This window comes from Drosophila erecta, unplaced genomic scaffold (genome assembly GCF_003286155.1).
Source record: "Drosophila erecta strain 14021-0224.00,06,07 unplaced genomic scaffold, DereRS2 tig00000092-arrow-pilon, whole genome shotgun sequence".
Classification (NCBI taxonomy): Eukaryota; Metazoa; Arthropoda; class Insecta; order Diptera; family Drosophilidae; genus Drosophila; species Drosophila erecta.
Window position 1 is genome coordinate 9,400,830 of NW_020825207.1, and position 20,518 is coordinate 9,421,347.

At 46.1% G+C, this 20,518-nt stretch overlaps 5 protein-coding genes across 9 annotated transcripts; 3 read left to right on the forward strand and 2 right to left on the reverse strand.

Moving 5' to 3' along the window:
• The first annotated feature begins 253 nt into the window (after positions 1-253).
• LOC6548429 (serine/threonine-protein kinase meng-po) lies at positions 254-4,728 on the forward strand. Its single transcript, XM_015156237.2, has 7 exons — positions 254-377; positions 978-1,224; positions 2,046-2,307; positions 2,373-2,472; positions 2,553-2,735; positions 2,809-3,295; positions 3,770-4,728. The coding sequence occupies exons 2-7, from the start codon at positions 1,168-1,170 to the stop codon at positions 4,412-4,414; spliced, it is 1,734 nt and encodes a 577-aa protein (XP_015011723.1). The 5' UTR covers positions 254-377; positions 978-1,167; the 3' UTR covers positions 4,415-4,728.
• Positions 4,729-4,781: 53 nt separating this feature from the next.
• LOC6548428 (40S ribosomal protein S15) lies at positions 4,782-6,172 on the reverse strand. The gene is made up of 4 exons (XM_001975303.3): positions 6,062-6,172; positions 5,793-5,881; positions 5,503-5,725; positions 4,782-4,979 (listed from the first exon to the last, which is right to left on the reverse strand). The coding sequence occupies exons 1-4, from the start codon at positions 6,068-6,070 to the stop codon at positions 4,854-4,856; spliced, it is 447 nt and encodes a 148-aa protein (XP_001975339.1). The 5' UTR covers positions 6,071-6,172; the 3' UTR covers positions 4,782-4,853.
• A 689-nt stretch (positions 6,173-6,861) lies between these two features.
• LOC6548427 (venom protease) lies at positions 6,862-9,017 on the forward strand. The gene is made up of 3 exons (XM_001975302.2): positions 6,862-7,123; positions 7,179-7,386; positions 8,176-9,017. The coding sequence occupies exons 1-3, from the start codon at positions 6,862-6,864 to the stop codon at positions 8,792-8,794; spliced, it is 1,089 nt and encodes a 362-aa protein (XP_001975338.1). The 3' UTR covers positions 8,795-9,017.
• A 496-nt stretch (positions 9,018-9,513) lies between these two features.
• LOC6548426 lies at positions 9,514-11,513 on the reverse strand. The gene is made up of 2 exons (XM_001975301.3): positions 11,165-11,513; positions 9,514-10,230 (listed from the first exon to the last, which is right to left on the reverse strand). Exons 1-2 carry the CDS (start codon positions 11,183-11,185, stop codon positions 9,829-9,831), a joined length of 423 nt encoding a protein of 140 aa, XP_001975337.1. The 5' UTR covers positions 11,186-11,513; the 3' UTR covers positions 9,514-9,828.
• A 2,668-nt stretch (positions 11,514-14,181) lies between these two features.
• Positions 14,182-20,320, forward strand: LOC6548425 (cyclin-dependent kinase 4). Of its 5 annotated transcripts, none has more exons than XM_026980449.1 (7): positions 14,182-14,292; positions 15,556-15,741; positions 17,629-17,794; positions 18,944-19,079; positions 19,147-19,475; positions 19,545-19,680; positions 19,808-20,320. In XM_026980449.1, the coding sequence occupies exons 2-7, from the start codon at positions 15,639-15,641 to the stop codon at positions 19,889-19,891; spliced, it is 954 nt and encodes a 317-aa protein (XP_026836250.1). In that variant the 5' UTR covers positions 14,182-14,292; positions 15,556-15,638; the 3' UTR covers positions 19,892-20,320. The 5 variants fall into 5 exon arrangements, with proteins under 5 accessions (XP_026836250.1, XP_026836251.1, XP_001975336.2 ...); XM_026980450.1 differs by having other exon boundaries at positions 15,582-15,741; XM_001975300.3 differs by having other exon boundaries at positions 14,184-14,651.
• The last annotated feature ends 198 nt before the right edge of the window (positions 20,321-20,518 follow it).

Here is a 20,518-nt window from a genome sequence, read left to right on the forward strand (position 1 = left end):
TATCCAAGTTTGCTTTTGAGTAAAATAAATATCTTTTCGGGTACGACTTTTCCAAGGGCAACCAGAGGGTTAAGCACTGTTAGGACCGCTTCTGTTGGGCGTACTCTACTTTGGCATTCATCTTGTGCAATCCCCTTCTCTGGTTCACACTCTTTCCCAATATTCCCACATCTGACTCGCAAACATATTTCGAAAACTTTTCGAAAACGCTCGCGTGCATTGCTCAGAATATCTTTTTTTAAATCCCAACCGAGAGCAGTTGGCAACGAGCGGTCGTGTACTACGGATGCGTGAAGCACCAATCCGCGTATCTAGTCTAAAAGTGCAGCGGTATAAATACATACATAGAAAGTTACATATGTATGTGGAAAGCCAGGGTACTTAAGGATTTTTGCGAAAGTGCGTGTGGCTACGTTTCGCTGGACAAATTCTACGCGAATCTACGGTGGCGAGAAAAATTCCGACACTATCGCAGAGGTTTTTATATAATAGGCAAGCGGGCATTATTTTTAATTTAGCTGTTGATATTATGCATAAAGCGAAGAGAGAAAACAAACATCAAAACAGAATAGAATCAGCGAAGCCGGGAGAGTGGCGAGAAGAATTCTACGGCCTGGTTCTAAAATCTTTTTTCCTCAAATTCCGCTCGTGTGTGTACGTGTCAAAATATTTATACGCGCACACGCTCCTCGGATTATTTGTTTGGTGAATTTCCACCAGGCACAGTCCCTATACATATTTACATATGTCCGTTTACCAGGAAGCGAATATACAAATCCCAATTCAGCCGATCAATTAATCTCTTAATTTACTTTAGCCGCGTGCAGGAACAGCAACAAAAGATACATAAATGCAGATACTAGCGTGTATAAAATAAAGGAATCGCACAGATGTAGAAATGTGTTCATTTGGTGTTTCTGTTGCTGTTTCTGCTGCTGTCGCTATAAATATTTACAACGCCCGCCTTGTATACAAAGTGTAAATATGTAGATACAATCTGGTAGATACATTCGCGTACATAAACTGTTTCAATTGTCTTATTGGCCCGCTCATGGACAAAGCTGCGCAGAATTGAAAGTGAATCAAGTGCTATGAACTGTTCAGTAAATAAAAACTGAGTTGCAACCACATTTTCGAAGCCAAAAATCGCCTATGTAAACAGCCAAAATGTCTAAGAAACCACGTGGAAACATTCACAAGATACGAGAGTTCGAATTGGAGAAGGTGAGTGATCGGAATTGATTCAGTCCGTAATCGGATATCGGATCGTAATATAAATACAATACTCATTACTTTCGGCGCGACTTGTGATCCATTATTATTTTATGGTTCAACCGGCAGCCATAAACAAATATGCAGATAGAGAAAGGTATTAAGAGTTCGACTTGGCCCAGTCGCGTCTTTATAGGAATGATGGGCAATCTGCCAATTGTCTCTTCCCGGGAAATCGTCTACAACACAACTGGGAAAATGCCATGTTAACGATTAGATTTCTGATCATTAAACACAAACAGCACTGGGCAGCGTCTCGATCTCGATCTCGAATACAGTAATGTTTAATAGGTCTAGGTAACGCATACTTTATATACTATGTACACACATGTCGCCCAGTGAATTTGCACATTTAATTGTTCAGATATAGTTGAGGTGGGTCTTTAACGAGGCGTTACACTTCACAAGAAGCTTTCTTTGATTTTTCCGCATAGAAAGCAAATTATAGGTGACTCAATTAGTTCGTTATTAATGGAGATCCGTTTAGGAACACGTGTCGCAGTCAGAAGTCGACAAACTCATGTAATCTAGTACATAGACTTCGAGTTCTGGAACTGAATTTGTAAAGTTTTTGAGTATTTAAAGGTTATAATTTGGTATATATGTATATCTTTTACAAAACCAATTTTCTATCACAAACTATGTGTGCAATATATTTTCTCTTCAATTAAAAAGATTTAATGGTTCCGAGAAGTTTCTTTACCCACATTGAATACATCTATGCACAGTTCCCCTTGCAATCGCAGCTGTTTTAATATGCCATCTATATATAGATCCAGCTTGTGGACGAGTTTGATATCATACAGATCGTTGGCGAAGGATGGTTCGGGAAGATTTTACTGGTGGAGCATCGCGGATCCCAGACGGAGATGGTCCTTAAAGCTGTACCCAAACCATATGTGACCCTGCGCGACTTCTACCGGGAATTCCACTACGGACTCCACCTCGGCGTTCACCGACACATTGTGACCACCTATGATGTGGCCTTTGAGACGGCGGGCTTCTACGTTTTTACCCAAGAATATGCTCCACTAGGTGGGTGTCCTAAAACCCTAATCTAATATGTAGTGTATCTAACATCTGATATCTCTAAATTGCAGGGGATCTCACATCGAACGTGACCGATTCGGGTGTGGGCGAAGTTTATAGCAAGCGGGTGGCGAAACAGTTGGCCTCGGCCATTGACTACATGCATTCAAAGTAAGTATTACTGCTTAAAGTCCCACTTTACCCTCCTCCTTAAGCATCATATAACGCTAATAAAATGCACCATTCCACAGAGACATAGTGCATCGGGACATAAAGTTGGACAATGTGCTCATCTATCGCTCGGACTTCCAGCGCATCAAGCTCTGCGATTTCGGCGAGTCCTTTCCCACAGGCTCCACTGTAGAGCGACGCAACGAGTGGTTGCCCTACAGTCCGCCAGAAGTATTAGAAATCAAGCCAGAGGGCAGTTACAAGTAATAACCACAATCTTTTCAAAAATGTTTCGACAAATATTATACGTATTAACACATATTTACCCATTTGCAGAGCCGATCCGAGCCACGATGTTTGGCAGTTTGGCATTGTGATCTTTGTGTGTCTAACTGGCTGTTTGCCCTGGCAGAAAGCTGCCTCCGATGATCCGCGCTATGTGCGCTATTTGGCCTGGCAGGGCGGACTTATGATGATGCCTCTGCGGCGAACTCCACGACTCTTCAAGCTGCTCACTTCGAATGCGCAGCGGATGTTCAAGCGTTTCTTTGCCAGGATCTCCAATCGCCCGAAGAGCCTGGCCGACGTTACCAAGTTCCTAGACGACCGCTGGCTGGCCAAGACCGCCCAGAAGGAGATGGCCGAGTACGAGACCGACGAGCTGTGCCCCTCCATGTACTCCTTCCACAGCAGCCCGGATGAGAAGAACAAGCTGCTCTACACCTTGGCCGACTGCGGAATCGAGACCAACGTGGACCGGCAGCAGAAGAAGAACCGCATCAAAGACTGGATTGAGTCGTCCATCATTACGGAGGAGGACGAGGTGAGAGTTGGCAAAGGAAATGGGTTTCTCATTGGGGAGAGGAACAAACTAATGAATCCGCAGACCAAAATATATTTTATATTCAGAACCACACAGGTATTCATAGTTCTTATACTAAAGGTTTCTTCTAACCTCAGCAAGTACCTTGAAACCAATCTTACTTACTAATCGTACTTATAGGAAAAACCAAAAGAAACACAACATAATCTCATAATAAACCATCATTTCCTTGAGAGCCTCTTTTGTATTTTATAGGCAATTGTTCTTGAAGCCTTGGCAGAAATACCTTCATTTTAATTTGCTGGCAAACCGCCAAGTGAAATTTAATTGTCTTAAGAACAACTAAATTGTTCTCGGATTAACCAAAAACTTTATTGACATACATTGCCCACAGTAAACAGATCACAACCCTTGATACTAAGTATTATAGCAAACCAATTAGATCAATGCTAATGGCTGCCAACTTGGTTGCAGGAGGAGAACGAGGAGACCAACTCGGCATCCCCATCCTCGTCGGTCTCGCGGGAGCCGCTTCCCGGGCACATATCCTCGCTGCGCAAGCCCACAAGTCCGGCGGAAAGCGCCAAGGAGATCAACAGCACCCTGAAGGACGCCACCCAGAAGCACTTCGATCCGCGCACGGGGGCACTGCAGCAGGGACCCAGCGAGATGGGTCAGGTGGCCATGGCGTATTCCAAGTCGGCCAGTCCCGCCTCCAACTACAGCACCACAGCGTCCACACTGAACAACGCAGACAGCCTGCTGACGCTGGGCTCGCGGCAGGATCTGCTGGCCAGCAACCTGACCATGTACACCTCCATGGAGACCGAACTGAATCGTCTAGGTGAGGCTGATCCTCGGCTGAACCAGCGCACCCAGAGCAACAATCCCCTGCTAACCACCTTCGATGTGAACACCAATCCCGCCGCCAAGAACTCGATTGGAGTGGGCACCCGCGGCTCCAGCCGCAGCATCCTCAAATCCTCCATAGCCACCGCCGCTTATCCCGCTTTGGGCGCTTTTAACCACGGCCAGAGCCACAGCCTGCAGCAGCTGAACCAACACCTCCAAACATCCACGGGCCTAACTCCCAGCAAGAGCTCCTTCTTCCGGCGATGACAACACCGCCGACTAATTGTCACTAATAGTCATCCTTGCCGCACTTTCAGAGCTTCGCGATGCCCGGCACTCGAGCTACGCTAATCTCCCATATGCTTCTCAAGTTAAAGACAGTGCCTACGGATCGGTCGATGTCAGCGAGATGGCGGCGTCCAGCAGGAGTCCCTCGCTGATGAAGGACACCGCCTACGATCGCACCACCAGCTCCAGCAGCCACAACATCGCCCGGCGACAGCGCAGATAGCTCCCCAGGGGGAACAGCAAGCAGCCACTGATTTAAAAGTTCCAATAAATAGTTAACGTACATTTCTTAAGTGGCGACCACTCCTTTACTTTTGGTACAGGATTAGAGGGAAAACGCAATGCAGCCGGGTGTTCTTATAAAAGTACGTTTCATTTATTCACGCATCATCTCAACAGCCCAGAAGACGAGCAACGCTCACTTCAGAGGAATGAAACGGGAGCTGTGGGTGGCACCGATACCGGGACGACCGTGCTTGACGGGCTTGTAGGTCAGAGCGAACTCGCCCAGGTAGTGACCGATCATCTCGGGCTTGACCTCCACCTGTGGAAGGGGATCATGGAGTTAGTTGTGTGGATCTAGATGGGGACATTGAGGGGAGGACTGTTTCAGACCTGGCTACCTAGTTTGTCAATCACTAGTCTAATAATCCTAGTCTGTGAAAACCACTTGACTTGAACAAAAATCTAAATGGCAACAACCAGAATCAATTGAGATATTTTTAACATGGACTTCATCCACTTTAAGATTTTATGGAATGTAGTTTCATACTATATCTAAGTTCAAGGAATACTATTGATAGATCTTAAGCTGAAGGCTTTGTTAGACTTCCCTCTATGAGGACATTTAAGTACAATAAATAGTAAGGCGCGCTTTTCACTGGTTTTTTCAACTTTCAAATGATAATCTTTATGCTCTCTATTCTTCAGAATAATGGGTTTCGTAAAGGAGCTCGTTGATAAAGACTCGAGCAACTTGGTGAAAGCAGCGATCTATGTCCACTTCACTGACTAGGGATTGACACACTACTGTTCCACAAACAGGTCCTCCTCCGTGTGGTGCTTACCTGTCCGAAGTCCTTGCCGTTGTAGACGCCAATGATGGAGCCGGTCATCTCGGGGACGATGATCATGTTCCTCAGGTGGGTCTTGACAATCTCGGGCTTCTCATTTGGAGGCGCCTCCTTCTTGGCCTTGCGCAGCTTCTTGATCAGGGCCATTGGCTTGCGCTTCAATCCGCGGGAGAAACGCCTGCGGGCACGGCTGTGCATCAGCTCCACCAGCTGGTTGCTATTTTGGGCGGAAAAATCACGTTTATTGGGGATTGCACTGGGGGATGTGGGGCTATCCAACTCACTTGGGCATGTCCAGAAGCTGGTCCAAGTCGACACCACGGTAGGTGAACTTCTTGAAGGTACGCTTCTTCTTCAGATTTTCATCGACTTGCTGAATAAAACGAGAAAAACACCGACATTAGTTTCCATTTAGCCGGAAAATCTCGCTGGGAAACTCCGGAATAACATCAGCAGCCGTGCGGCAATGTCTTTTAGTTGTGTTTCGCATGGCATTTTGTTCGATTCCCGCACGGATGCCGAGTTTTTCATTGGATTTTGAACAGATATTTACATCGGCCATCTTTTTTGGTTGCGCACAAAAACGGAAAGAGATTTAAGGCAGTGTGACCGCGCAAACGTACGCAAAAAATACCGGCTGGACAAGCAAGAAATATACTTTATATACCAGCATATATTAAACATTCATACCAAGCATACCGACTACATACAATTAAGACTGTTTGTTCATTTACAAATTTATTAAATAGTTTTATCAAATAAAATACAAAAACCGATCATATTGGGTGATCACCTAATTAATAACCAAGATTTCTAGCGCTGCTCGAATGTCTTCTAGATATTGTATATTTATCGCAAATTTTTAAATGTGCCACAAACGGTCTGCCTAATGTTAGGGTAGGGTGGACCAAAAATGTATGCGTTCAATGTTATCGATGTTTCCAACCATTCGGCTGGCAAGGCAGAAAGGTGGCATCACTGATAAGGAGTCTGAATTCGCTAACGAAAAAGTTTGAACATATTTTTAAATTGCCAAATAACACAGCAATAATAATAGTAATAAAACATTGAATACTTACTCACAGACAACGTATCAGCTTTGAATAAATTATCTTAACACTATTTAAATTGAAATATATATTTCTTGCTTCTTTAATATCTATATTATTGCATTAGCTGATTTTTAATTCAGTAAAAAGATTAAACATAAAACTGAACAAATTAATCTCTACACAAACAAAAAATAGCATTCCCAAGTCTCGATTCCCAAGTCTTATAAGCACTTTTCCGCTTATCAGTTACTTCCGAACTATATATTTTCGAAGCTCAGTTTCGAATTAGTCGGCGGCTGCAATGCAAGTGAAGTTTTGGATCCTGCTGATCTGGGCAGCACCACGCAGTGTTGCATCCGAATTCTGCGATAATGGAACTGGGGAGTGCAAGGATCTGAGTGCCACTGACTGCCCGGCGGTGTTCTTCAACCTGGCCCTGATCGGAAGACTTGTGAAATTTTGCGACGAGTTCAACGACGTTGTTTGCTGTCCCCTGCCCCTCGATAGGCAAGCTCAATCGCAGCAGTTCTCCGCAGATACGGGCCTCAGGAGATTCGAAAAGGGTCGGTTTCGGGCTGCACTGCAAACCGTGAACTAAGAAACATGTGCATCCCACAGAATGCCGTCGCTACAACGAGATAAGAGCTTCCTGCCGCGCCACCCCCTTCATTGTGGGTGGAGCCAAGGCCGCTGGCCGGGAATTCCCCTTCATGGCGCTGCTGGGTCAGCGTGGGAAGAGCTCCTCCCAAATCGAGTGGGACTGCGGGGCCACCATCATCCATCCCAAGTTCGTGCTGACCGCCGCCCACTGCCTGGAAACCAGCGAGTAAGTGGAATTCCAAATGCCCCAGCAACCAGAACCATGTCTCATCACTTGGCAGTTTGCTAAAAACAACAGTGTAATCAAAGCTAGAAGCATCAAGCTGTATTCAAATAGTAATTCAACTTCCAAGTGATAGGAAGTTTGCTAAAAACAACAGTGTAATCAAAACATGTAGCCAAACCAAACTAGAAGCATCAAAGCAAAAGTAAATAGTTGAATAGTTCCAACTCTTTTATACTTAGGAACATTGCTTCGAACGTTTATATGCTCTAAATAATTAATGAAATGTTTAATGTTTCAACATATTTATGATATGTGAATAACTTGTGACTGATATGTTTTACAATTTGTAAGAACTCTAAAATACAATCACTTTCAGATATCAACCTTTAATAATTTAAGGCTTGACCCCTTTAGTTGAATTTCCTAACTAATTTGTACAAGTAGCCAAGCATATACACCTAATTTATTTAGAGCTGCCTTTGATTTGTTGCTTGGAATTTAGTTCAGAAAAACAAAAATCAGCATAAGTTCGCATCTTATTAGCCAATCTATTCGTCACTGCTAATGCGTTTGCGGCATAAATTAATTTGTATAATGGTATTGTCTAAATATTTTATCACAGCATCATGTTTTAAACATACTATTTCCCAAAATCTTTCCTACGTGGAAATCGGATTGCGGAATAATCAAGTTTTGACACTTTATCAATCAAATGTATACAAAATCAGCGACTTCCCCATCTACTTTTAGTTTCTTCCAATATTAATACCTTTTGCTGATGAACTCTAGGACCAAGGAGCAGCGTCTGGATCCCAACTACGATTGCCCCAAGTACGTGGTTAGAGTGGGCGAACTGGACTACCTGAGCACCACGGATGACGCACAGCCGCAGGACTTCCGGGTGGTCAACTATGTGGTGCATCCGGCGTACGGCGAGGACGATGACACGGGCAGTCGCAGGAACGACATTGCCGTGGTGGAGCTGGAGAGGGAGGCGACCTTCAGCGAGTATGTGGCGCCTGCCTGCCTGCCCCTCGACGGCGGAAATGAGCACCTGCAGGTGACAGCCGCCGGATGGGGCGCCACCTCGGAGGCAGGACACTCCTCGTCGCATCTGCTCAAGGTGATCCTGCAGAGATTCGACGTGCCCCAATGCAGCCAGCGGCTGGAGCTCAAGATCGACGTGCGCACCCAGCTGTGCGCGGGATCGCGGAACACCAGTGCGGATACTTGTTATGGCGACTCGGGCGGCCCGGTCTTCGTGCAGCACCCCACATACTCCTGCCTGAAGCAGGTGATTGGCATCACCTCGTATGGACGGGTCTGCGGCGTCCAGGGATTGCCCAGTGTGTACACCAAGGTCCATCTGTACACCGACTGGATCGAGAACATCGTGTGGGGCGAGTAGGCGGCCAAATGTTTGCGCAGCTCATTCGCAGCTTCCACTGACAGGTGCCAACTTCTGTTTGGACTTCTACTTAATGGAGATTCGATGCGAATGAAGATATTTAATGAATATACATTCTAGCCAGTCGCCTGCTAATTTGCCCAGACATTCAATCAAGATATGCAGTGATTGGTTGCAAGTAAACGTGTGGATCATTGGATCATAAATATTTATGGTGAGTTATGGCTGTGCCATGTGGCAGCTCACAACTCACTTCCGTGTTTTATTCGACAAAATACTTTTGCTTCGGCTTTGAAGTGCATAATTATAAACTTTGGCTACCAGAACAACAAAACCTTTTATCGGATCTGTCCATCTATTTCGCCATTAGTTGCCACAACTCAACATGTACTGCATGATTTCGATTTGTACTGTTTTATTCACTAGTTGCAATGATCAACAACAGCAAAGCGAAAGCCCCCAATATATCAAAGGATTGAAAAACTTATGACATCAAGAGTGCCAGTTTCATATGCTAAATGAATTCATAAACTAAAACCTGAACGAGCAGCGTGATTAAGAGCCACTGAAGATCCGGTTAATAGCCTTTCAAGTACCTTCGCACCAAAACTAGATACCCAGCCGGTCACATGGGTTCATTTAGTCTGTGATTCGCTGATTCGGTGATTCGCTGATTCTGATAACAGCACGCCCACAAAGAAAGGAAGAAGCACCTGCACTTTCATATCCGATTTGTTAGCTTTAATCAAACGTCGCGATAACAGGTGGCATAACAAACATTTGGGCTTATTCTACGGGGATGTGGGTGGTGTGCTGTGGTGGCGGTGCGAATGGGTAATTATTATATAATATTATATAGATGAGTGCTCTCTCTTCGTGCTGCAGTGCATTTGACTTAGGGCTAGGACGCATCGAAAGTGGCTAAGTGGCTAAGTGCTAGAGGACCCTGTAGAAGGCCAACCCGTCCCGGGCTGGCTGGATAGACACTGGACTGGATTGGACTGGCTTGGACTGGCTGGGATGGGGCTTCGGTACTACAGCCGCTGCAGACGGTTCAGATCGTGGCGCCTCTGTGCGTTCCTGTCCTTGATCTCCTGCTTGCGGATCTCCTGCTGCTTGTACACGAACAGGGGCCGGAAGACGATGGCCCTGCGAGGACGACTCAGCACCTGGGCACCCGCATCCCTGCGCTGGCGCACCGAGTACGGCCGGAACAGGTTCGACTTGGCCGTGTCGTGGGCGTACAGAGTGCTCAGGAAGTCGAAGTACGGCTTGGAGCGCAGGCTGTCCGGCTGGGCCAGTGGCGATGGACTGTAGTTGAACTGGTTGGGCGTCTCGATGTCCAGCAGGGCGTGGGGCACCTCCTGCTGCTGGGGCGCGGCCATCGTCGTCATCGTCGTCGCCGCCAGGATAACCAGGGTGGCCAGTGGAGCAAGCTGCAAGGGAACAAGGAAGGAAGGGCACCGATCAGTCAAAGGTGTGAATGGCTGGTGGAGGCCAGTGGCTGGGCCAAGCGGTGCCAGAGAACCAGAACCTGTCTGCTCTTAGCGCTTATGCTGTGAATTAGCATACAATAATTAATTTAAATTAACCAACTGGCGGAGAAGGGGATGGGATCAATGATATAACCGCAATCAAATCTAATTTATAGTCTCGCACGTAAAATATTCATGAGCACGTCTCGAGTTTGGTAGGCGTCATCCAGCATGAATTCGAGTCCAGCTGATCGCTAGGCGCCATCCAACCGGATGCATTGCTGCCCACAATCCACAATATAGTAGAGGAGTTTTCATAACTATTCCTGGAAAGCCCACCTCTGAATCACCCGATTGGCTAAGTAATTGTGCTATGTTTTCGCTGGTTTTTGAATTATGTAAAACCTTAACCGCAGTCAAAACAAATTAATTACAATCAGCAGTGGGCTGAAGGAGAAGATTAAGGTGGAGATGGAGATGGAAATGGAGATGGTGATCGAGATCGAGACTGCGACTGCGACTGTAACCGGTTGCGTCTCATGTGGTTCAGGGCTAAGAGCTCGACTTTGTAAACGGTATCAAGGCTCCCAGCAGGATGGATGATCTGCGGATGAGCCCAAGATCAAGGTGCCCACTCTGTTTACGACACTTCCTCATCAAGATGATCACAAGATCGAGTCACGATGGAATTTGATAAAGAAATAGGAATAGAAATAGAATAACTTGATTCGATAATGCGTTCGACCTTGTCCGGCGGCGAAAAAATCAGAGTACGCTGTCCGTTTGCAGCCTTAATTTGTGAATTTTTGGTTGGAAATGTTAATGTTAATCGGCGAAACACGTTTCTTTGTTGGCCTGTGTGCTGTTTGGCTGACAAATTGATTGAAATACTTACTTGCCAAGTGTACGCAAACATCTTCGATGGGTATGCGGTATTCGGGTTGCGTTTAATTGCCTAATTGGAGTAAGTGGAGTATCCTGTTTGGAGTCTGCTTGCACTTGTCACTTGTTCCGATTCCGATTCCGATTGCAGATCGAATCAATTTGTATCTGATCAATTTGTTGGCTGTGCGCACTCGCGAAAGTCGAAACCGTTCTTATCGATCGTTAGCTTGTTATCAGCGATCGCTTAACACCTTGTTGGCCCCCGGGGCTTGGATGTGCTTTTGTGGCTCTGATTCTCGATGCTGTCGCCGCTGAGCGTACGCCTCAACTGTTCAGAATTTTTGTCACAATTCACTTTTATACGGCCCGGTCGACGCCTTCGCCAGCCGAACAGGTTTGGACCCGGGTTTCGCTAAATATTGCCGATATCGCGGCGTGCGTAGCCCCCTGCCGCCAAAAATCGGGGGTCCAGTTCGAGGGCTTTGTGGCCAAGTTGCCAAGTTGCCAAATTGGCAACTGGCACTGGCTGCATCTTGGCCGCTCCAGCTGGCCACGTAATTAACGCTTCTGCGCCTCCCAGGGGTATCAAATCGAATCGAATCACATATGCGTCACATAAGCCGTGTTTGTTTGCGTTTGGCATCAAGCGATCTACAAAATACGATCTCCGATCTTCTGCGGGAACTAATTAAACTTTTTCCATGACGCACTTACTAATCAAGAAGACACTAATCCCCCGGAGATCGGATAAACATCGGACAGGCATTACAGGATGAGGAACTGGCGCCTCAGACACGGAAGCCGCTGGCTGGTCGTAAACTTTTTCGAGATCTATAGCTCTATAGCTCCAAAGATCGCGAGATCCCTCACAGAGATCACGGCATCGTATCGGATCGGAACCAATTTGGAGATCATTATGCGGCCAAGTTATGCAAATCGCTGGGCGGTGACGCATGTTTGGATGCTTGGATGCTTGGAAAACTGTCAACCCAGCGCCAAACGGCGAGGCACTTGAGCTTGGCTTTCATGCTTGAGGGGAACCCGTAATCCCAAGGCCGATGGTTCTTGTTTAATGCCAATGGTAATGAGCGGCGCTCGACTGGATCGGATCTCCGGATACCCCCCAAAGCCCCTTCTTGCCGCACGTGATCAGTAGATCAGATCTTGGATTTCAGATCTCAGATCTCAGATCTCAGATCTCCATCTCCATCTTCATCTCCGATCGATGGTGTTCGGTTTTGGACTGCTCGGTTCGAAGAGCCAGTGACGTTGTTGGCCAAGTGGCATTAGCTTTCGATTTCAAGACCCGTCTTGGCCGTGTCAATGGCCAACCGGTTGCTTCGGCAGACTGCTGGCTGATTTATTCAATTGGCTAACATTTAGCCAAATTGCCCGTCAACACCCCCGAAAAACGGGCTCAGAACGACGTTCTTTTCGGCTCTTTGTTTGTTTTCAGCTTACGATTTGGCATTTTCTTGCGTATTTTTAGCCAGAACCAAACCATTTTGCCCATAATATTTGTACAATAAATATCATTTAATTAGTTTCTTGGCTCCCAGCCGGTTTGAAACGCAATAAGATTAATCGACAGCCGATAAGCGCCGTAGTCACGGGCCGACAAAATGTCAGAGAGTGAAAAACAAAATAAAAATACTTATCAGCGACTTGCGTCTATTCGGTAATTGGTGCATTTCGGATCCGACCGGATCCTAACGGTACACATAATCCCATTATTCCGGCAACGTTCCGTACGCAAAACTTATGCAGATTAGCTAGCCAATCCGACGGCAGCTTCCTCGAGAATTAGTTGTTAAGTGGCTGAAAATCAAAGATGATTATGATTCCCCGAAACCCCCATAGCATTAATTATTCATTCATGAAAAAACATTGTATATCCATGTTTTCTGGGAAAGGCGAATGAATCAGCTGGGCTCGATTCGGAAATGCAGGTGTTCTAATTGGGAGAGCTATGTTCCACGGCTGGGCGTTGACTTCCGCGGAGGAGCACGACTCATCGAGGTGCTAAGTGGCCAAGATGGGCTGCAGCAATTGAATCACCATCCACAATCCCAATCGCCGACTGGCGCCTCCAAAGGTGAGAAAGGGGCACGTTCCGCCTGCTTGGGAAAGTGATATTTCCATTTCCCACCAGCCACGACGTCCATCCTGAGCATTCGCATTCGAATTCGCATTCGCTGTTTGCCCTTTCACTTTGAGCCGGACTGGCGTACGTCATGCATAATTTAGGTGCCTGATACTCGCTGGTGGTAATTAACACTTGTCTGACTTCGTCACTGTGCTCTAATTTGATTTAGCCACTAATTAATGCCGCTTTTTCCCCAAAACCATGGAAATTTTCGCCAATCCAATTGGTAGCATTATTGATAGGCGGTGTTAAATGCGGTTGTGAGTTTTACAAAGTTTTTCGCAACATTGTTTTCAAATTTACGCGGGCCACCGATCGAGCTTTATTCGAACTCGAAACTCGCGGCGCTGCCAGACTGCTGGAATTCATTGCCAACGCTTTCACTCAAGCAGCTTGAGTAACTTTCGACATTCAACTAATGTCAATAAATTATACATTCAAAGAGGTACTTTATCGCCGGGTTGAGTGACAAATTAATTTATGCTGCCAAACTGCACTTAATTTCAGAATATTTTAATATTTTGCAAGGTAATCAGAATTGAAGTTTACCAAACCAACAGAAATAATAAAAACAGTTAGAAGTCAATGACACACACGTTTAGTGTTACCTAAATGTATTCCTTAAAGATTTCTTCATAATAAATGACAATTTTCTATAAATAAAAAATATGACACAAATTTTGTATTTATTTTTCATTCACCTGAAAATCAAAAGAATGGCCATGCTACCAGATCTCAATAACAGTAGTTGTCCACAATGAAACAACATTTCGAGATGAACAAAATGATTGCAACAATTTGATTGAACAGCGGTCGCTAACAATTTCGAATTTAACGGTTAACAGATCTGCGGCTACACCACTGTTAGCCGCCGTCTGTTGTCCAAACAGCGGGCGATAGCAGGCGAAGAGAAACCGCTGTTAGGCCGCTGTGAATATCGTAATCGCTAAAACTGTTTTGAAGCAAAAGCCACTCGGTTCTTACGACTATTGGTAAAATTTTATAAAACGCTGCTTTAAAAACTTAATTACAGTGCAGCTGGTGCGCAACTGACCGTGCTCGCACAGAAATTCGTGTCACGGTGCTCTGATTATCAACAATTTGTGGATTATCAACAAATGTCAAAATTTCGTCAAGGCCAATAAAAATTGTATATGCATAATAGAGCTGCGTCTGTGTGTGTACCACCCGGTGTGTGTGTGCGTGTGTGTGAAGATCACTTAGCGGCGTGTGCGTGTGTGTGCGAGTCTCTGGGCAAATAAAAAACACATTTTTTAATATTTAACTAATATTTTGCACAAAGGCCGACGGAAAAACGGCAACATTGGCATTGAGTACACCGGAAAAAAACGTAAAGTGAAGCCTTTTTCAGCAGAATGCACACAGTGAACGAGTGATGGAGAGGGAGAGCGAGAGAGAGGGGGCGAAGACTAGTGCAACAATAACCATTTCAGATTATAAACCTCATATGTAATTCCAATTCCGATGTTTTCCTCGAAATCTACCCACTCTCTTAATAAGTGCCATAACTTTTTTCAGTTTCGTTGCTTCGCCTGTCTCGCGATTAGAATTAATTGGCAAATAGCAGCACCAAAATATTCCGGTTCTTTTTTGCGGTGCCAATACTTGTCCGATACGGGCAGAAAGGTGCACTTGGAGAAAAGTGGTAGCACCGGCAGCAGTTCGGCCTTCACCGTCATCCCCAAGCAAGCAAGAGTAACAGGATGCACGAACGAAGCCGCAAAGGGGAGACGGCGAGCAGCAGCACGAAGAGAGGCGAACATGAATAAACCATAACTAGTGCTAGTGTTGGTGTTCTGCGATTGGTTACACATTAAACTACAGTGTGTACAAATGAACAAAAACATACAACGCGGTTCAACGACCGCCTCCATCTACATTCACACATAGTTGTCCATGTTTGTCGCTACTCGGTTTTCGGATTTCGGTTCTGGGTTCTTGGTTCTCGGTTCTCGGAGATAGAAAAGCATAGCAGAGCATATAGCCAGACTTTTTGTTGTTTTTTTGTTTTTTTTTCTTCGGGCCCATTAGCACCTGTCACACCAGTCTTTATCGCCAGTTTTGGGGCTATCTAGAAAAAAGGAACAGGTATGGAATCAGGTAAGGCACTCGCTCCTTATCGCTCGCACCCTCTCCCTGTCTCGCTCTTTCCCTGTGTGAACTATCGCTCGGTGCACAAGAACATATCGATACGCGCCGCACAGATCGATAACCAAAGAATCGATAACTCACAGTAGGTGCAATTAACGGTGAACCATAGGTGTCACATAACCGGAATATCACAGCCATACGGAATTACCCGTGGAAAACCAGCTACATGTCACTTTCACGCCAGCTGAAGCGGCAGAAAATGTCCCAGGGGAAGAAGTTCGGCGATGGCGATCCGTTCAACTACCAGGAGCTGAACATCATCGGCGAAGGTGAGCGGTTTTCCCAGTGTTTTGTGGTAGTGGATGCTTCTTGTTGGGATACGTCGGCTCCGTGCTGGCGGCTAGTTAACGATTTCACTTTAATTTGCTTACAAACCTTGGGCTATTTGGTTTTACTACTCCTCACATTTATTTATGACCTATTCGGAGTGCCGACCTTATTATGAGGCTAAAACAATCATGTTAGCTGATTGTTCGTAGCGCATTGACCGAAGCGCACTTGACCGAACGCTTTTGAAGCAAAGTTAAATTGAGCGTGGAAAATCGGTAAAAAGGGGCAATATCGGATGTCACCATGAAAAACTTTCCAGTTGTAGCCCTTTCACCTTTTCCCTGCATACTTTTGGGTTCCCACTCGGCGGACCACGTGTTTCTGCACCATCATGTGGGGAAATCAATCCCAGACCCAGATCGATGATCTGACAAGTGGTCCATGGTCTTTTTGGCCAGCAATTACGGTGGCTTGTTTTCTGTAAGTGAAGCCCCAATCAATTACGTCACCGAGCGAATGCTAATGATGGTTATTGTTAATGGTTTGGTATTAACGCGAGTCATGGGCTCAGGCAGAGGCGTTGTTTTGGGGGGGAGCTAAATGCCGGAAGGCCCTTCACCCTACCCGCCCCTCCGGGCGAACAAAGCGATTTCATCTGTTATACAACACACGCACACTCGCACTTTCGGCTGTCCGCTTCTGGGCACATTCATTCAATGAACGCCATTCGCTTTCGCTCCAAGCTCTCATTGTTGTTTTCAGTGCGCAATTCTTCGTTTACATTTGTGTGTTTTTTGACAATTCCAAATGCAGAGCTACTGGGGGAACTGGAGGTACTGGGGGAACTGGAGGTACTGGGTAGCCGACGTCAAAACGAGTCGATCGCAAAGTCGAGCTCTCGGCCTTGTGCGCGGTTGTCGCAACAGCGGCACAGTTCACAAGCCAGGTGGTCTGGAGCCAGAGACCCCAGGGAAGCCTCCCACCGCCCACCTGCCACCTCCCCACCTCTCCAGTTCCATTTATTTCAGGTATCTGCATACGTATCTGCTGTATCTGTATCTGTATGTCAGTGTCAACCGAAATAGCCAAATAGTCTTCTCGCTTTTCTCCCCCACACACGTCTCCGTCCGTCTTTCTGTCCGCACGGGTGATAAATTTCCGGTGGCAACATTTAGTCGCTGGCATTTGATTCTGCCTTTCTCCTCCCGTGCACTTGGAGAAAATAAAGATCACTTTGTACATGGCATAACATAACAGCAGTATTTCGTGTCACATGCACACGCATCTTTTATGAGATAAGTAGTCTGAATTTCGAGCAATATTTTGACTCATTTTGAGGGCATATAGATATAGCCTCCTAGTTTATGCATGCAGTGCCACCATATTAGCACCCATTGCTGAGGCAAAATGCTTTTGCTTATGCAGTCTATGGGTCATAATATGAAGGCATGATGGTGTATTTGGTGGAGTTAATCAGCTATCACCGCATACAAACCGCTTCGATCGTAAGGCTAAAAATACGATGATGAATGGCATAAGTATAAATATGTCACAGTGATATGTCGTAACTAAGTGGTGGCTCCTTGGTTATGCCAATCGAGGCCAAATTGACGACACAAGTTCCTCTCTGATTTCTGCTATCAGATTAGTGGCCAGATATCTCCAATCAGCCAGCACTTCTGGCATTTCACCAGCCTTATCGGCACAGCTGACTTAGGCCGGCTGCCTAGTCTTTTATTTCGTAGGAATTTTGTTTTGTGCGAATCTTCGCCAGGTTTTAGGTGCTGTTATTTGGCCCCGCTTGTGCGTTTCTCTTCCTCCGTTTTTGGCCCTCGATTCGCGTCCGATTCCCTTCGATTCTGATCCGGTCTTTGTGTACTCATCAGGTGCCTATGGAACGGTCTACAGAGCCCGGGACGTGATCACCGGCAACATTGTGGCGCTGAAGAAGGTGCGGATATCCCTGAACGAGAACGGAGTGCCCATGTCCACGCTGCGGGAAATCTCGCTGCTGAAGCAGCTGAATGCCAGCAATCATGCGAATATTGTCAAGTGAGTATGAGTGAGTTGCCCCAAGGGCAATGGGCTTTGGGCGTGCCATGGAGCTTGTACTTGTTGTAGATCAGATTGCATGCATATTGCTATATATAGGGGGTGTTCGTGGTGTGTTATCACGCGCCATTGGGACCAAGTGGCGCCCCGACTGCTTGCCAAAGTAATTTAGAACGAGCCGCCTCTGTTTATCTTTGCACGCTATAGCCGCTATATTTCGCCGATTTGCCGGGCGAAGCGGGGGCCGTTTCTGGCATATGCCAATCAATCAATTCTGGAGCGGCGCCACTCTGCTCCCGCTGATAACGCCGGCGACACTGCAGTCCGCGAACTCGACGATTTTCTATTGGCATGCAGTTATTTGCGGGGGCCGTAAGCAATTTGAATTAACAGAGCGCGGGGTTAACAGGTCGATAACCACATGTTGCTGTCGCCGTTATCGATGTGCGCTCTCGATGTGCGCCGCAGTTAGCAGCGGGAGAGCGCTTTAGCAGCTGGGGAGCGACAGTGATCCGAATGTCGTATGTCCAAGACAGAGACAGAGAGAGAGAGAGAGATCTCGCGCAACAGAATGTTACGTTAAGTTGCAGACGCCTACAATGTTGCAGCTGTTATTTTGCTTGGAGCTGAAAGTATTTTTCAGCGGTTGCAGGGGAAGAGACTGGCAAAAACAAAGAACTTAGTGGTAAAATTACCTTCTTGTATTCAACTGAATTTATCAAGTCCAGCGTGCCAGTTGGTGCAGAAAGTGTAGCTGTCGAAGGTTTTAATAAAAGTGCGCAGTTTTAAGCAATTCAAAGGCAATGTTAAAATAACTGCCCGAAATGCTTTAACATAATGCTAACTGCTCTGCTAACTGGCTGCTAACTGCTCTGCTAACTTTTACGTTATGCCTCTGACAGAAAATGATCTACAGCCTCTCTCACTCTTACTGCACTCTCTTTGGCTCTTCGATTGCTATATCGTAAGTGTGCGCATGTGTTTTTTGAGTGCTTCGCATAGTTCCCGAAACGAACAAAGCATGGCCGATGACGCCACCGAGCCAGCAGCATTTTATATCACTTTGTCTATACCTCAACATTTCCCCTCAGCCATCTGCCTCTGTCGCACACAGTCCATACATACAAATGCTCTTCCCCTCCTTTTCAGACTGTACGAAGTATGCCAGTTCCTGGAGCGCGATGGCCAACTGCTGATTCTGCTGGTTTTCGAGCATGTGGAGCAGGATCTGTCGGATCTGATAGATAGGCTGCCCAAATCGGGCATGTCGCTACCCACAATTCAGGTGCGTCCCAATGATGAGTATAAAAGTATAATGATGGTATAAAATGCACAACTTGTTATTCTTGCAGCGCCTTTCGAGGGAACTGCTGACCGGTGTGGACTTTTTACACTCACATCGCATCATCCATCGGGATCTGAAGCCGCAGAACCTGCTGGTCTCCTCGCAGGGCCACCTCAAGATCGCCGACTTTGGCCTGGCCAAGACCTACGGATCGGAGATGAAGCTCACCTCCGTGGTGGTCACCTTGTGGTACCGCGCACCCGAAGTTCTCCTCGCCCAGCCCTACAACAGCACCGTGGACATCTGGAGCGCCGCCTGCATCATCTTCGAGATGTTCAACCGCCGCGCTCTGTTTCCGGGCACCTCCGAGAAGAATCAGCTGGACCGCATCTTCGAGTGGGTGCTCCTTCCTCTTCCGCCCATTGAAACCTGAATTCTGATTATATTTATTTGGATCTCTCGCAGACTCACTGGCAGACCCACCGAGCAGCAGTGGCCACAGACCATTTCCGTGGCCCTGGAACACTTTCCCCAGCGGCATCCAAAGAGACCAAAAGACTTTTGCCCGCACCTGTGCAAGTACGCCGATGATCTGTTGAATGTGAGTATGCAGGGGCGACAGCCTGGTGAAGTATTCAGCCACTTCTTGGTGGCGGCAATAATTGCTCTCTCCCCGCCCCAAAAATAGAATTTAATTTAACTAACGCATACCCTCCGTTCCTCCCCAGAAAATGCTTTCCTACGACCTCCATCTGCGACCATCCGCTTTGGCCTGCTTGGAGCACGACTACTTCCAGCAGGAACCCCTATAGTCCTGGAACCCCCAAGGATAATGGATAAAGGATAAAGGATAGTGGAGAGTGGAGAATGGATAGTGGAAGTGGACTGATCATTGCGGCCGCGCTTCGTTCTTGTTACAATGTTCCTTTAAGTGTAGTGAAGCACTTTGTTTATTTTTTCGCGACAGTCCAGTTATTTTGTCGGATACGGATAAGGAACCGAATCCGGATCCGGAGTAAAGAATACCTTAATATGTTTGTAGTCGTAAGCTAAGTGTAAAAATCAATACTGCCGATCAACTAACTGATGACCATTACATGTGAAACGATTCTTGAAGGCGTTTTGAGGCCCTCAAAATCGAAATGTGATACACAAAGTTCAGGAATGCATTATACAATTTCAAAATTTTGTACAACAACAATCATTTATATATGCAATTATATATACAGCATACAAATAGAGTGGTGTTTAATTTTATTTCTGCAATTTATTCGGGGGTGCGACTTTAATTTAAAGGGCTCTTAAAGAGTAATTGATATTTGTTAACATTTGAATATTTAAGAATGATTGATATCTCGAGAAGTAATTAAATTTAAACTTTTTATTAGACAGTTTTCTAGCTTCAAACTATTCGAATTTTTTGATAGTTATATGTATGT